General features: G+C 44.6%; 1 protein-coding gene across 6 annotated transcripts in view; it reads left to right on the top strand.

The window, feature by feature from the left end:
- Nucleotides 1-923: 923 nt before the first annotated feature.
- The window catches only part of DEUP1 (deuterosome assembly protein 1), a 71,203-nt gene continuing 55,441 nt past the window's right edge, over nt 924-16,685 (top strand). For 5 of the 6 annotated variants that reach the window (XM_075592522.1, XM_075592521.1, XM_075592524.1 and 2 more), the window contains exons 1-5: nt 924-1,085; nt 2,934-2,998; nt 7,709-7,880; nt 9,292-9,387; nt 13,242-13,376. In XM_075592522.1, the coding sequence (XP_075448637.1) occupies nt 2,937-2,998; nt 7,709-7,880; nt 9,292-9,387; nt 13,242-13,376 (465 nt within the window). In that variant the 5' untranslated portion in view covers nt 924-1,085; nt 2,934-2,936. Of the gene's footprint in view, nt 1,086-1,865; nt 1,977-2,933; nt 2,999-7,708; nt 7,881-9,291; nt 9,388-13,241; nt 13,377-16,685 lie in introns of those variants that run through there. The other variant, XM_075592520.1, reaches the window with a different exon arrangement.

The raw sequence follows: 16,685 nt of genomic DNA, 5'->3' as shown, positions 1-16,685 counted from the left end.
CGTCAAACAGGTACTATTACGCCTTCGTGAAAACCATTTGTTTGCCAAACTGGAAAAAATTTCACTTCCACGGCTTTTCTAGGATATATCATCTCCGACACCGGCCTCACCATGGATTCAGCTAAGGTGAATGCAGCCCTGGATTGGGCGTTGAGACAGACAGTTGGGGGGTGGGGGAGTTGAGTGAAACTGTTGGGAGGGAGTAAGGTTGAGAGACTTGGGGAAGGGGGTTGAGAGAGACTGTTGGGAGGAAGGGGAAGTTGAGAAAGGCTGTAGAGGGGCGAGAGAATCTTGAGTGGTGGGGGAGAGAGAATGTGGGGGGAGAGAATGGGGGAGAGGAGAGAAAGAATATGGGGGGCAGGGAGAGAGAGAAAATGTGGATGAGTGTGAGAACATAAGTACTCCATCTTGGTAGTCTTGGAGAGAAAAGTAGCTATAATTAATACATAACTTTTAATTTACGTAATTTTATGTTAAAACACCATATGATATAGTACGTATAATTCTAACGCTTAATGTAATCATTGTCTTAAATTAAAAATCCAGTCTGAGAGGCAGCTACAGTACAAGGAAATTATAAAGCTAGTTGTAACTGTTTCAATTATAGTAATAACAATAATTAAACATTTCAACCACAGAAATTAGGGGTAAATACAATATCTAGCAATACTGTTGTTTGAGTTCTACAACAGGTACTTTCTCATGTTCAGCACTGTGTATATAGGTTAGGACCGTTAGGTAGATCAAATAGTAAAGTATAAGTTACTATTATGCAGTGATATTAGTGACAGCCACAGAACTAGAGACTACTGATATTGTGGATATCCTGTTGCGCTAAGTTACTCTGTTTGACCCTCGCGCGTTCCCGTCTCCCGCGTGGCTGGCCGCCGCTGGCGTTGCTATGGTAACCGGTGGCGTTGTAACTGTCATCAGCGTGGAAGCCCGGAGGGAGGAGCCGCCTCGGGGAGGAGGCGGAGCCTGAGAGAGTGCGGCGGCACGAGCGGCGCGGAGAATAAACACAGCCAGTCACCTGCTGATAGTGAGCGATACCGGGGGAGATCAGGCAGCGGGATCCCAGGGCTCAGGTATGTGTGGGGGGAAATAACGTGTAATAGAGAGAATGAATGAATGAGGGAGAGCCCCTCCTATGCACTGAGGATACAAAACATGGCGATACTGGGTAACAGCACCAGATTTATTTCTAGGCATTTGATATGCATGTATCTTCAGGGGAGGCAGGCAGGGAAAATATTGTGTAGGTAGACCCCATGCAGGCAGCGATGTGATGCCACGCAGTCGTGATGTCACACAGTTAGTGATGTGATGCCACGCAGTCGTGATGTCACACAGTTAGTGATGTGATGCCATACAGTCGTGATGTCACACAGTTAGTGATGTGATGCCATACAGAGCAATGTGATTCTACGCAGTCAGTGATGTTACCACGCAGAGTGATGTCACGCAATCTGTGATGTGATGCCATGTAGAGCAATGTGATGACACGCAGTCAGTGATGTGATGCCATGCAGAGCAATGTGATGACACGCAGTCAGTGATGTGATGCCATGCAGAGCAATGTGATGACACGCAGTCAGTGATGTGATGCCATGCAGAGCAATGTGATGACACGCAGTCAGTGATGTGATGCCATGCAGAGCAATGTGATGACACGCAGTCAGTGATGTGATGCCATGCAGAGCAATGTGATGACACGCAGTCAGTGATGTGATGCCATGCAGAGCAATGTGATGACACGCAGTCAGTGATGTGATGCCACGCAGTCAGTGATATGTTGCCATGCAGAGCTATGTGATGTTAAGCATATGGTAGCTAATTTGCCATTAGGCCAGCAAAATGTTGGGCAGCAAATTTACCTTTGTGTGTCCCCCGGGAGAGAGTGTGTGGTGCTCCTCCGTCGTGCCACCCTCCTCTAGCTTCAAGTGACTCTGTGACACAAAGGAGGAGTGTGACACCAGGTAAGTGCCTAGGGGAGGCAGTTGTGTATAGCCATCACTTCACGCAGAGCGATGTGATGTCACGCTGGCTTCTAAGGGGTAAATGGTGTCCCCTGCCCATCCTAGCTGCTGACATCCAATGCCAGCATTTAACCACTGCACATGGTTTGTTTCTTATATAGCTCCTACACCACAGGTCTGGTAGTATTTTTATCCCGATTTTGCAGCCAGACATCTATAATCATTACATGGCTTGGTCCATGATATTATCCCTGGTGTAAGGAGCGTGTGTGGCATGCAAGCAAGAAGAGGCGGAGTATCTGCCCAGTGCATGCTAGGAGGGGGAGGGACGTCTGCCTGTGTGTGTACCGGTTTGGTGGCATCCACTGTGGGATGGGCTAGCTAGTGGGGGCATTGTGGGGGTGCCAAAAAAGGGTAGTGCGTATAATCACAGACTTCAATAAAAAGCAATATTAAAGTATTGTTTTGTATAGAGCAAGGGTGGCCTGCTTGATGGCATTTAGAATGTCCCGCGTCCATGCCCCATCCCCGTGTCCATCCTACACCCCCTGCCAGTGCCGGGAGTTTGGCCCAACTATCGCATCTACTCGTGGGGCCCCAGTTCACCGCCGATGTGAGGCCTCCCTCCATCCCCCAAGCTAAACTTCTTACGCTGGGGGGAATTCAGTGAGTGAGAGAGGAGGAGGAGTAGGGGGGAATTGAGTGAGAGAGTGGGGGTGGGGGGGGGGGGCAGGAGGACAGTGGCCCAGTAAACAATTTGGACCCATTTGTTGGCATGCCTTAAAATAAGGTTGGCCATCACTGGTATAGAGTATCAGTTTGCAACCTGAATATAATGGCCTATTTTAATTATTAATGTTCTATTGTGTGCTAATTGTAATTTAAGCAAATCATCACAACAGGCTTTTTGTGCGAATTTGTGGAAATTAAATTGTGTCCTGTTTTTCATCCGAATAGAAAATGCAAAAAGTGGCTGGCATGACGCAACAGCTCTCAGGATTTAAGCGTTGCCTACAGATTGGGTGAGTGCTCTTCTCGTGGTATTACAACCTGTTATGTACCACTACACTAGAAAGGAGGGAGGCCTCAATGTCCGTGTTAAACACATGCGAGATGTTTTGTAATTAAAAAATCGTGCACTTTCCCCGTAGACCGTGTACACACATTGTCTACATTATTTGAACATTTAATTTGTTCCCCTAATTCTACATGTTGATCTGAGCAGTAGAGGCCTACCTTTCTCTGGCACCAAAGGTGATTACACTTCTGAATGAATATGGATATACACGAGTCCTGCCTCATGCTTATTCTAATAACTATTCTACAATGTTTGTACATCATCACTCCACACTCAGGCTGTGATTACACCGAAAAACGCTGGCGGTGCTGCATGGCACGTCGCCGCGCGGCTCAAAAACAAAATATATAAATCTAATTAAAATAAGCATACCTGTAGTGGCGTGCGCGCCTCTTGTAGCTGCAGGGCGGACGACCGGTGAGGAGACAGGAATTTGCTATTGGCAGGCGACGGTCGCGTCACGTGAGCTGTTCAGCCAATGAGGGTGGACCGCTCACGGCCACGCCTCCAAGCCTCCTCTGCTATTCTTCTCTCCTGTCTCCCCGGTATAATCAAGATGCCGCTCAGCGGTAGGGCAGGATGAAGTCACACGATAGCGCTGCCGCCCTACAGCTCTTGGTATAATCGAGGCCTTAGGCTGCGCTTATAGTGCCGGTGACAGCAAAGCGACATTACGTCAAAACAAATATATGGCCGCCATCGCGTGCGCTTATAGTAAGTGTCTATTTTCATACAAGTTCCTACAAATTCCTTATTTTAAGGTTAATTCCCAGTTGCAAAGACCACTTTATGTTCTTTCTTCCAAATACAATTTCATCGGAAATCATCAACATGCAGTACAGCTAGAGGGCAGTGTGGAAGTAAACAATCCAATCTCTAAGGGGCCTATGCAGAGAGCAGCGGTAAGGGGAATAGCGGCATTTTTTGGAGGAAAATGCCTGTAGAAAGGCAGGTACTGGCGAGTTTTAAAAAAAGCGCCATTTTTTTTTTTATTTGCAAATTTCGCCGCGCGGCTGGAGAGAACCTAAATCTCTCCAGTGTTGAAAACTGCCATATTCAGAGAGGCGCGATCGCCATCTAGCGGCTGTTCGCTCCAAAAAAATGGCGCGATTTTCAACATTTTGCTTCTCCAAAAAAAATTGTCAAGAAGCTGGAGCTCGGCGGCCGGTGGGGGAGAAAAAAAAAAAAAACGCGATTTTTTTCCCACAAGTTTCAATAGCGCTCATATCGCTGGTTGAAACTCTCCATATGCAGACAGGATTCTAAATGCAGTTTTCGGACCTTTCTGCATATGGAGAAAAAAACTCTCCATTAAAGCTACTTTTTATTCCCCTCTCCAATTTTAAATAGCGCTGCTCTCTGCATGAGGCCCTAAGACTTTAGGGTAACAGCCTGTCAGAAAGCTTTTATTACATATTGTGTTGCTACAACAGGAGTACATATAATTATGTATTAAACACTTGAGCCTGAATAAAAAAAAAATGCACTGCCACATTATTTGCAAACATTTACTTTTTATTAACTAGCCAAGAGGAGTGTATGCGTGATCTCACATCCTGGGCGTATACTTCGCATTCCCGCAATTCAAATGTTATTCGCTACACAGATATAAGATGAGCTAACATGAAAATTAAACAACCTAAAAGAAACAAATGTTTATTCTCTTTCCAAGGGCATATGCCCTGCCTGGCATCTAATAGGAAAGCATAACAGAAATGCAACTAGTAAAATGAGACAGGTTAGACAGTAAGCAGGCTGCCCATACAGCAGTTTCTAAGGTTAACCATCACAAATGAAATGCCTCCCTTATGGTGCTAAAGGTCTTTCTTACCCACAATCCCATTCTTTACGAGCAAGGGTCTGAAATATGAAATTATAATCCTTAACAGCAGGCACAAAATATATATATATACATACATACACACACACACACACACACACACACACACACACACACACACACACACACACACACACACACACACACACACACACACACACTTTACCAGATCGGGGTCCGGGAAAAACGAGACAGCACACAGCCAGGGAAATCCAAAGATTTTGTATTCAAAACAAATACATGGCACTGCATCCAACGTTTCGGGCATCAAATTGTGACCTTCCTCAGGGACGTACATATATATATACACACACAGACACCATCCTATCCCTGGGGCCCATAAATTTAAGGCTGCGCTTATATTGACAGCGACGCGACTTCGCTTCAAAACAAATGCATTGTCACCGTCGTCGGCGCTTGTAGTGCAGGCGATGGCACGACCAAGCGACAGCGCTACCAAAAATCTGGTAGTCACTGCTATTTGATTTTTTCGGCGACGGTCTACCCTTGTGGCCAATCAGAGATCTTCTCCGTCCCTCTGCCTTCCCCCTTTTATGACGTCACTGGCCTTGAAGCCAGCGATGTCGCCCAAACTTGAATTACAACTATCGCAATGGCGACGGGTGACGTCATCGGTTGCGTCGCCGGCACTATAAGCGCCGCCTAAGGAGAGCTTGTCAGTGCTGTTAGATCAGCAGATGTAGTCCCACTTATTTAGTAAACAAAACAAAAAAGGTAGCGCTAATAAAATAACCTGGTGATGGCCCGCATCCTGGGATATAACTCTGACACCCACGGTCAGAAGAGACAGATGCAAGATATGTTATATCAATGGCGCTGGGCCCCAGGAGATGAAAAATAGGGGATCACCAAAAAAGGATATATAGCAGCCTGTTGGAGGTAGATGTCCACTAGAGCCCTCCTCGTGTTGGTGGTCAGATCATGCAGACAAAAAGAATAAAAACAAACATAGTGTGATACAGTATATCATATACACAAATAGGCACCTCTAACAGACACTGAAACTAACACATGCTGAGACACACAATGGACTGAAAAGTAAAAAACACATTTAATATAATAACTTGTTATTCAATACAACTAAAATCACTCAATGTGAGATGTCCCTAATATCCTTCAGCTAGCTGAAATGCCCGCTTACCGGAGCCCAGCTGGTATCAGGCAGTGGATAATCTGAGAGTATCCCCTCTCTTACGAAACCGGTTTGGCTCCTGCCCGTCTCCTGGGTGTTGGCCTCGTGCAGTTGTGCGGCTGCCGGTGGAGTGGTTGAATGTAGCAGCTGTCCCAGGTATGCCAGGGCTAGATCATCTATCCACACTTCCTCTCCGTCCTTCGGGATGTGGGCATGCGCAGAAGCGCTCGGCGTCGCAGGGCACACACCGCCGCAACCCCAGCTTCTCGCGGTGAAGGGGAGACTCTTGGCGGCAAATTCAAAAGTGCTCCAAGGCAGGAGCTGCTCAGCTTGGCCTGCGGGACTCGGAAACGTAGCGTGTAGCGTTCAGAGATATCAGGGACCACCCTACGCGTTTCGGAAGACTGCGCTTCCTTCCTCAGGGGTAAAAAAGTAGTCGTAGTACTTTTTTACCCCTGAGGAAGGAAGCGCAGTCTTCCGAAAAGCGTAGGGTGGTCCCTGATATCTCTGAACGCTACACGCTACGTTTCCGAGTCCCACAGGCCAAGCTGAGAAGCTCCTGCCTTGGAGCACTTTTGAATTTGCCGCCAAGAGTCTCCCCTTCACCGCGAGAAGCTGGGGTTGCGGCGGTGTGTGCCCTGCGACGCCGAGCGCTTCTGCGCATGCCCACATCCCGAAGGACGGAGAGAGGAAGTGTGGATAGATGATCTTGCCCTGGCGTACCTGGGACAGCTGCTACATTCAACCACTCCACCGGCAGCCGCACAACTGCACGAGGCCAACACCCAGGAGACGGGCAGGAGCCAAACCGGTTTAATCTGAGAGGGGATACTCTCAGATTATCCACTGCCTGATACCAGCTGGGCTCCGGTAAGCGGGCATTTCAGCTAGCTGAAGGATATTAGGGACATCTCACATTGAGTGATTTTAGTTGTATTGAACAACAAGTTATTATATTAAATGTGTTTTTTACTTTTCAGTCCATTGTGTGTCTCAGCATATGTTAGTTTCAGTGTCTGTTAGAGGTGCTATTTGTGTATATGATATACTGTATCACACTATGTTTGTTTTTATTCTTTTTGTTTGCATGATCTGACCACCAACACGAGGAGGGCTCTAGTGGACATCTACCTCCAACAGGCTGCTATATATCCTTTTTTGGTGATCCCCTATTTGTCATCTCCTGGGGCCCAGCGCCATTGATATAACATCTTGCACCCACTTATTTAGTAGCTTTACTAAAGTTGTTAAAACAGTCCAAAGACCTCTTTACTTATTTATATAATAAAGAGTCAAGTTCCAGTAGTCTTATCGGGTGGGGACCATAGGATGTATTCACCTAGGTGGTCATACATTTTATTGGATCAATTACAGAGTTCATTGCAAGCCCTTTAAAAATGGTGCAGTTCTCATCTTCATGTGTACTTAATAAAAACATTAAAGGCATGTATGAAGAACTGTCTTGTTATTTATTGTGAACCTTCTTACAGGCTGGTAGAAAGACTTCAAACAAATGATTGTGTTTTCTATACTAAGTGAAGTGTACATTTCATGCATGACGTGTGCGTAACTTTTGATAATGCAAGCATGATTCAAATGTGACAATGGCATACAAATACAAGGGGACTTCATTTTCCAAATTGTGGCTCTTTCATTGCTAGGAGCTCGTCATGTGAAGCTGAGCTTGAAGAATTGATGCATCAGATTGACATTATGGTGAATAATAAAAAAGTGGAATGGGAAATGCAGGTGAAACTTCTGGAGCAAAGGTTGGATGCCCAGAACCAGGAGTTGGCAAAAGCCAGAATTTCCTTTGATCAAAAAAATTGTGAGGTAATTAAGACCACTGTAATTGTCCACATTGATGGGGAGTTGTCTATGGCTGCAGAGCAATGTTATTGATCAGGATGATTCCCCATAAGTGATGCAATGCGCCTTTTGCAGACACTTGATCCACCCAAGTGTCTAATCAAAGAAGTTCCTATATACAAACATAGAAATGAGGAGAAAATAAGGACCACTTACTGTATCCTACCTGTATATTAGAGACTGGAAATTGCCTGAGAAATGGAAAAGAATCAATTGAAATAGATCAGAAAATGTAAACATAGTAAGCAAATGAAATTACTAAGTGATTAGCATTAGAGATTCCCATTGAAAATGTTACGTTTTCTGTAGTGCTGTGATAAATGAATGATAACTTCCATTTTAAAAGCATTATCAGTGACACTGTAGTCTGATATACCATTGATTCTGGAGTAGCCTTCTTTATTTTGCATGCTTGCCTTGCAGTTTTAAACACATAGCTCAAGCCCATTAGGACGCGATCTGTTACAACGCGAATCAGCTTATAACGCGATGCATGCGTGGCTCCCAATTTTTGTATTTCTGAATACTTTACAACACGATTATTGATATCTTAAATACTGTATTGTACAATGCATTCAATTGTACATTATTTGTAACGCGTTCCGCTTATAGCGCGATGTGATTCTTTGGACCCCAAGCACAGCGTTATAAGGGGGTTGAGCTGTAGTGGTATCAGTGACAGCCAAATAGATCTTAAAGGAGAGTTCAGGTGTAAAAGATCCCTTTTTTTTAAAAAAAAATTCTACTTGTATAGTCTCCGGACTTAAGCCACGTTCATTTCAGCGAAGATCCCCAGCTTTCCGAGATACCTCCCAAAGGTGCTGCCGGTTCTTCATGCCGGTTTAAATCCCCTGCGTAAAGCGGGCCAATAGAAAGCCACGACAGATGACGTCACAGCTGCATAACGGGAGGTTTAAACCCAATTGTATTTCCCCTGGAGGATACAGTACCTGCACACCTTCGGAGATAAGTATCTCGGGAAGCATGGTGTCCCCCGGTTCTGAAATTAATGCAATTCAGCTCCAGAGACCTTCTTCCTATACAATACAAACAGGGGTACAAATAAATTGGCCTACACAGAACCATGCCCTTTTTATACTGTTATTTGTATTTGTTATTTATATGATTGTCACGTGTATTACTGCTGTGACGCGATATGTACATTAATGGTGCTATATAAATAAAGACATACAATATACAACGATAAATGTACGGATTATTAATGAACAGAATCCTTCTTTAAAGACAGACAAATAAGTAACAAACACTGCGACTTTTCTTCTGAGAAACTTGCTAATTAAGACAAAAATATATTGTTTATCTGAGTAAATGCTGTGAGGGAGAGAATAAACCTTTTTTAATGTTTATCTGTTAGGTTGGAATTCTTTGCCAGAAGCTGGAAGAAGCAGACAAAGCTCAGTGCGTAGTGTCGCAGGACTATGAAAAACAACTTCAAATGCTAAAATATCAAGTAAGGGCCTTTACCTGACGTCAGTGTCTATTTGTGCATATACATACCTTTCCAGCTTGATTTGCAAATATCCCTGTCAAAGTAAATACATGTTGATAGCTAAGTGTGCTCACCTGGCAGAAATAATTTGAGTTGTTAACCCACTAATGGGTAAGCATGCAAGTGGTCTTTCCTCTAATTTAGCAAGCATTACAATATGTGTATGTGTGTTACAATAAATGTAATCTGAAATGAAGGGATTGAGCCTCCCACTTTTTTCTTTTTTTTTTTAATAATGATTTCCTCACAAAATGGCTTTCTCCGAGCTTGTTGGTGCTTTTATTTTATTTTGTATAACTCCTATACAGGCATACCCCGCTTTAAGTACACTCACTTTAAGTACACTCACTTTAAGTACACTCGCGAGTAAGTACATATCGCCCAATAGGCAAACGCCAGCTCGCGCATGCGCCTGTCAGCACGTCCTGAACAGCAATACCGGCTCCCTACCTGTACCGAAGCTGTGCGCAAGCGGGGAGACTATAGAGCCTGTTACAAATGCGTTATTTACATCAGTTATGCACGTATATGATGATTGCAGTACAGTACATGCATCAATAAGTGGGGAAAGGTAGTGCTTCACTTTAAGTACATTTTCGCTTTACATACATGCTCCGGTCCCATTGCGTATGTTAATGCGGGGTATGCCTGTAGTGTACATGTAGAACTTGCCACCAGATTTTACACAAGTGCAGCTTGCCAGTAACAAAGGCATATGATTCATGACACTGCAAACTTCATATATAATGTAATGACCTAGTATTACAATAATTTTGTAAGCAGACAGGTTTTTAACCATAAATTGTATCTTCTAGCACCTGGCAGTTTATACTGCTTTTTGCACCTGGCAATAAAAAAAAAAACAGAATTTGTTTTAAAGTGTTATCTCCTTTTTATTGCCTTTGCAAACGAGAACAATTTTCTCTTTGCTTATAGCTGGCTAAAATGATTTGTGCAGCTTATAAAGCATTATTCAGCATGGATTGTGCTCTATATAGCCCAAAATAATAACACACCTAGAATTGAACACAAGGTGGCACTCAGCTGATATGAAAGTGAACGTGTAAAAAAAAATCCGTCATAACGCAGACTCAATGTGCCACCTCCTTTCTATACTGTACATGCTTTCTGAGGCAAAGGATTAGGCATAATTTAGGGGACCGCTGATACAGTAGCACTCATTGGCTTCCTTAGAAAATCCAACCATCCTTAAAGTTTGTTTTACTTGTTTGTCTCCTATGAAAAAGGAATTTGTATTATTAATGTTGTGTAGCCAGGTCTCCCCTGCTGAGCAGCACCCCCCTCAGTTGGTGTTCGATCGCGGGCGCCGCCGAGGCCAATGGCGGCCCCGCGCGGCGATCGAACAGGTGAGAGCAGTCAGGTCCCGGCTCAGGGGTTGCTGGGGACGCGTGCGGCCGGTTGCTAAGGCCGCACACGCGCGTCGCAGGGCTCCCGGCGCTCCCGGAGCCGGGCGGCCAGGGCGCCGCCATTGCCCCTTAGTTCGCGCATGCGCAGTGGTCACGCATGCGCAGTTAGAGCCCCAGATTCAGGGCAGAGTCGCGCGAGGGCAGGAACAGGCCAGGAGAGTCGCGCATGCGCAGAAGTAGGTAGGGAATACAGCCAGCCTTTAGAGGGTCGCGCGAGAGTAGGGATAGACAGGGAGCGGTTGCGGCGGCCATTAGGGGTTAGTGCAGGTGTAGGAAAGGCACGCACGCGGCCCCAATGTTATTACAGGCGCCCAGGGACTACAATTCCCATAGTGCTTAGCGAGGGAGGCACCAGGTGCCTCATAGGAGCCAATAGGGCTGCAGGACTGCCAGGAGAGCAAGTGGATACATTTGGCGGGCTGGAGCTACGTGCAGTCAGAGGAAGGGGCAGCCCAAGGAAGGAGGTAGGGTGCAGGAGCCGGGGACTCCCTGCACTAGGCCAGCGGCCCTAAGGCCCCTTTAGCCCTTATTCCCCCAGGTTAGTGAGTGTTGCCAGGGATAGTCTCAGGTTAGGGACCCTGTCACTCATGGTAGTCAGAGCTGGGGAATAGCAAGGGATAAGGGGGCGTAAGATTAGTCTGCAGACGCATTGCGGCAGGCTTTCGGTGAATTAGTGGCACGAGACAGCTGGGGGTTCATAGCGGTAACCAGTCCGGGGAGCCCTTGCCAGGTCCCGTGTTGCGAGTGACGAGGCAACTGGGGGGGTTCATAGCGGTAACCAATCCGGGGAGCCATGGCCCAGGGCCCGTATTATGAGTAGGGTGGGTACAAGACCTACCTATATAGGATAGGCAACCCCGAATGCCCTAGGAGATTGACCCTTAAGCCACTTAAGGATACTGTGCTATAGGGATGGCCTATAGTGCAGGGTGTGTCACGTTGCTGTATCGTTAGAGAGGGACTCAGCGGATGCTGCGGTTCCAGTGACGGAGTTCGGACCCATGTTGGGGTCCACAGAGAATATCGCCAGGATAGGATCAGACGGATTCATCACGCGTCTGACCCTTTGTGAAGCGTTGCTGATCCGAGCACTGGAGTGCTCGGCAGGTATCTACAGTTCTAAGTGCACCACCGGGCCCTCAGCTTAATAGTGACTGCGCAGTCACCCATTGACTCTCTGCAAGAGTGCGGGACATTGGGTGGGGTTCTTTGGACACTGGGTGGGATCACCTAGTGTTGGGGAATCGTCCTGCGAGACGTCACGGTTAGTGTCTCCTCCTGAGAGGGACACAGGTTATGTTATGAATGTGATGTGTCGTATTACATGTTAGTAAAGTCCTTAGTTATTATACCCCATTGTGTATGTGATCATTGTGTTTGTCCTGCGAGGATCCACTCCCCCTCTGGTGGGAGCCATCGCAGGTGGAGGCGCTGCACCTATTGTAAGTGGTTGTCCATAGTATTGTAATTGCCCCAGGTTCCCCGTGGCGGAAGCTCAGCCCTCCTGTGAGCCAACAGGTAACGCACCACATTCGAGTAACATTGTATGTTCCTACACCTCCACAGTATAATCTGCGATTGGGGGGGGAATACCCGTTACAGTTGTTTTGTTTGTTTTTTGCTGCTGCATTCTCTGTAAAGTCAATCTTATCCGATACATATTGTGTTATCGCTGCATCTGTCTGTCTTTTGATTTACATCATACTGTAGTTAGTTCTATACAAAGAAAATAAGTGAGAATGTAACATTTACCTGTAGCTTCTAATGTGAGATATAGATATTTTTATTGTTTTCAACTTTTAATGTTTCCATTGCAACCAAATCTCTTGTAGGTTTTTCTTTACAATCTTTATCAGTCTTGTAGGAAGAATGTTTGTGGGTCTTTGCCCAGTATTAAAAATGCTGCGAAGACTTCTGACGTTTGTTTTCTTTGTTCCCAGGACTGTCTGCCCTTTTAATAGTACTGTATTTTTAAAGCAGGAATTGCTTGACTTTTCCCTAAATCTTTCTCTTCACCCTCCCCACATTTCAAAATGGCACACAGGTGGCAAAAGAGAAACGAGATACCTTGATACTTTGAAGCTGAGGGGTTCGGAACGGTCCCATTCATTTCATTACAAAATTAGTATTTTCCTTGAAACATATACGCTCTTATGTTTTAAAACACATCTACCTTATGGCATGTTAACATAATCTGAATATTGAACAATAGATTTATTAAAGTTGCTGAAACACATATCAAAGTGTGTTTGTACTCTCTCAATTTAACGTAAGCACAGCGGTATACAATCTACTAAACAACTCCAGTTTTTTCAGTTAGCAATGATTTTAAAAATTAAACAAAATATTTGGTCCAACATATTTTGAATATTCTCTTTATATTTCTAGTTGTGTAAGTTGAGGAAAAGTTATGAAAAACTCAGTTTCTACCAAAGGACAAAAGCAGGGGATGATCGTACGGAAATCTCTCCTGAACACGAGAAGAGCCAGTTTGAGCTCAGATGTTTAACTCAGAAATTAGAGGTAAGAATAATCCGCTATAAGAACTTTTTCTCCTGTTACCTCAGGCCTTGCTCTAACAGTTTACATTAATACTCATTTTGTTGTTTATTTTAAAAGGAAGTTCTAACTAAGATGATACGTTAAATCAGCGGTGCGCAAACTGTGGGGCGCGACCCCCAGGGGGGGCGCGAGACTGCCGACGGGGGGGCGCGGGGTTTACAGAGGCCCCGCGCGCTTCCCGAAGGCACTTAAATTAAGTCCCGGGGGAGCTGCAGAGCCTCTGTAAACCTAACTTACCGTGGCTCCGGCGGCTTCCTCCCTGCGTCGCCATGGCAACGTAACGTCATTACGCCGGAGTGCGGGTAAGTTGGGGTTGGGGGGGGGGGGCGCGGGAGTGAGGGGACAGCCGGCAGGGGGGCGCAGGGAAAAAAGATTGCGCCCCCCTGCGTTAAATGATAGTAAGTAAAGTTTCTAATACATGAATACAGAATATTAAATGGGAGCTGTATTTGCGATCTCCAGTTTGTGCACTAACTGGCCAGTCACACTTTGCACTCTTTATTTTCTTTAGAGTCTTAGAAGCCACTTTTAGTTTGGGTATTCTCTTATTAATACATGCAGACCTTTTTGTACACACTACACAGTGTAGCATAGAAAAAACTTTGGAGACAAGGCTATTTATCAAAATCAGATATCATTTACAAGTTGCCCTGTGCAAAACTGTAACATAGATGGGATGGAGAAGGATTTCAATGACGAGTTATTAATCTTCCATTAAGTACATTAGGAATTTGACCGTGACCTCGTGATCACTAGGTAAATGCATAATTATGATTATAATAAGACAAGTCCCTGTAAAAAAAAAAAAAAAAAAAAAAAAAAAGCGAGAACTTGCTTGTCACATACTGTAAAGCCTGTTTATTTATTGAAAGGGGTATTTAAAGGCCAATCCCACCCACTTGGCTCACAAAACATTTTGTAAACCACTTAACCTATACGAAGCCACACAGTGCCACCGGACGTCCGGGACTGTAACCATGTGATCTTTTCAGTAGTAATCCCATGCTGCCGCGGAAGTGGGGCGCCCTTCACTTCTGTTTTGATCGCTGAGCGGTGAACACCATCTACCCCATAAAAAGTGACAATGAAATGTTAGTTAACATTATTCTTGTTTTCTATAAAGAGGGCATTCTGGAGTAACTCAAAGTGGTCAGGAATGCTGCTTAAATAACTAATATTTTAATCCTTTTTCTTTTACAATTTTGCAATCCTATACTATGCTTCTATAGCGTTATTTTCCCTGTTTTGCAATAAAGGAATAAGATTTGAGGAAGCAAATAGCTGCGTTTTTTGATCGCGTTGCTGTATGCAAAGTTTTCCAGGAACCGTATCATTAACCTCTCTTACAACGGCAAATCTTTTGGTATATTATATTTACTGTGTATTGCTAAAACAATGATATTGTGTAAGCTGGCTACAGTCACCAGTGTCAAACAAGCAGGTGCTGTGATTAAAGAACCCTGAGAGGGCTGGAATCTATCAAGTGTCTGTTGGTCCAATAGAAGGGATCATACCACCTACTCCCTCTCCTCCTTTTATATTCCTACATGGTTAAAACAAGCACATTCTACTTGATGCTTTTGCTATGGAGACACACTGTGATTACATACAGTACTAGGTAGGTAAAGAAGAGTTATCATGCAGTATAGAAGTATGTACCCTTTTTTCTTTTCTACATTTTATTGTATTTTTTGGGAAACCGTCTAATAAAATATATTTATTTATTTATAAAATATGTTACCCGGAAGTAATACATTGAGAGTTACCTCTCGTTTTCAAGTATGTCCTGGGCACAGAGTAAAACAAATAATACTTGGTTACAAATACAGTTACATAAATGAACAGGGTATACATTATATACAATACATTGCATGCACAGTTAAAGAAAATATATATTATGGGCGTATGAAACAGTTACAGACCAGATTAAAATGTGAGACAGCCTTAGATTTGAAAGAACTTAAACTGGTGCTGGATGTGAGAGTCTCTGGTAGGTTGTTCCAGTTTTGGGGTGCACGGTAGGAGAAGGAGGAACGTCCGGATACTTTGTTGAGCCTTGGGACCATGAACAGTCTTTTGGAATCTGATCTCAGGTGATAAGTGCTGCATGTGGTAGGGGTGAGGAGCTTGTTCAGATAGCTGGGTAGCTTGCCCATGAAGAATTTAAAGGCAAGACAGGAAAGGTGAACTTTGCGCCTAGACTCTAGTGATGACCAATCTAGTTCTTTGAGCATTTCGCAGTGATGTGTGTTGTAATTGCATTGGAGAACAAAACGACAAATTGAATTGTAGAGGGTGTCAAGTTTGCTACGGTGGGTTTGAGGTGCCGAGCCATATACTATGTCTCCATAGTCAATAATTGGCATTAGCATCTGCTGTGCAATACGCTTTCTGAACAGGAGACTTAGGGAGGATTTGTTCCTAGTTTGGCATAGGTCTTGTTTGTCAGAGTATCAATGTGCATCCCGAATGTTAAGTGGGAGTCAAACCATAAGCATAGGTATTTAAAACTAGTGACAGGGGTTAGGGTGGTGTTAGTGTTGGTTCTGATCAGGAGCTCAGTCACTGGAAGCTTTAAAAATGTAGTCTTGGTCCCAAATACCATTGTTACAGTCTTGTCAGTGTTTAAAAACAGTTTGTTTTCGGAAATCCAGTTTTCGAGTCTCAAAAAGTCAGACTGAAGTATGTGTTGAAGGTCAGAGAGGCTATGGCTGTGTGCATATAGGATTGTGTCGTCTGCATACATGTGTATTGAGGCTTCCTTACAAGCTGTGGGAAGATCATTAATGAACACTGAGAAGAGTAGGGGCCTCAGAACAGAGCCTTGCGGGACACCACAGGTGATATCCAGGGGGTTGGAGTTAGAGCCTGAGATGGACACATGTTGGGATCTTCCTGATAGGTAGGACTGAAACCAGTTTAAAGCATGCTTCCCTATTCCAGAGCTCTGGAGTTTGTTAAGCAGGATCAACTGTGTCAAAAGCCTTTGCAAAATCTAGGAATACTGCACCAGTGAGTTGTCCCCGTTCCATTCCACACTGGATTTCATTGCAAACTTTTAGCAGGGTAGTTACGGTGGAGTGTTTGGGACGAAACCCAGATTGGAATTGGCTAGGGAAATTTGTCTTGGTATAGAAATCGCTTAATTGGGAGTGGACACATTTTTCCATGACTTTGGATAGAATTGGGAGAAGTGAGATTGGCCTGTAGTTTGAGACAGTGTTTTTGTCCCCACTTTTGAAGATTGGGACAACTCTGGCAGTTTTCCAG

The sequence above is a fragment of the Ascaphus truei genome, chromosome 3 (assembly GCF_040206685.1).
Source record: "Ascaphus truei isolate aAscTru1 chromosome 3, aAscTru1.hap1, whole genome shotgun sequence".
Classification (NCBI taxonomy): Eukaryota; Metazoa; Chordata; class Amphibia; order Anura; family Ascaphidae; genus Ascaphus; species Ascaphus truei.
Note: the sequence above shows the minus strand (reverse complement) of the source record. Positions and strands in the feature narration are given on the sequence as shown.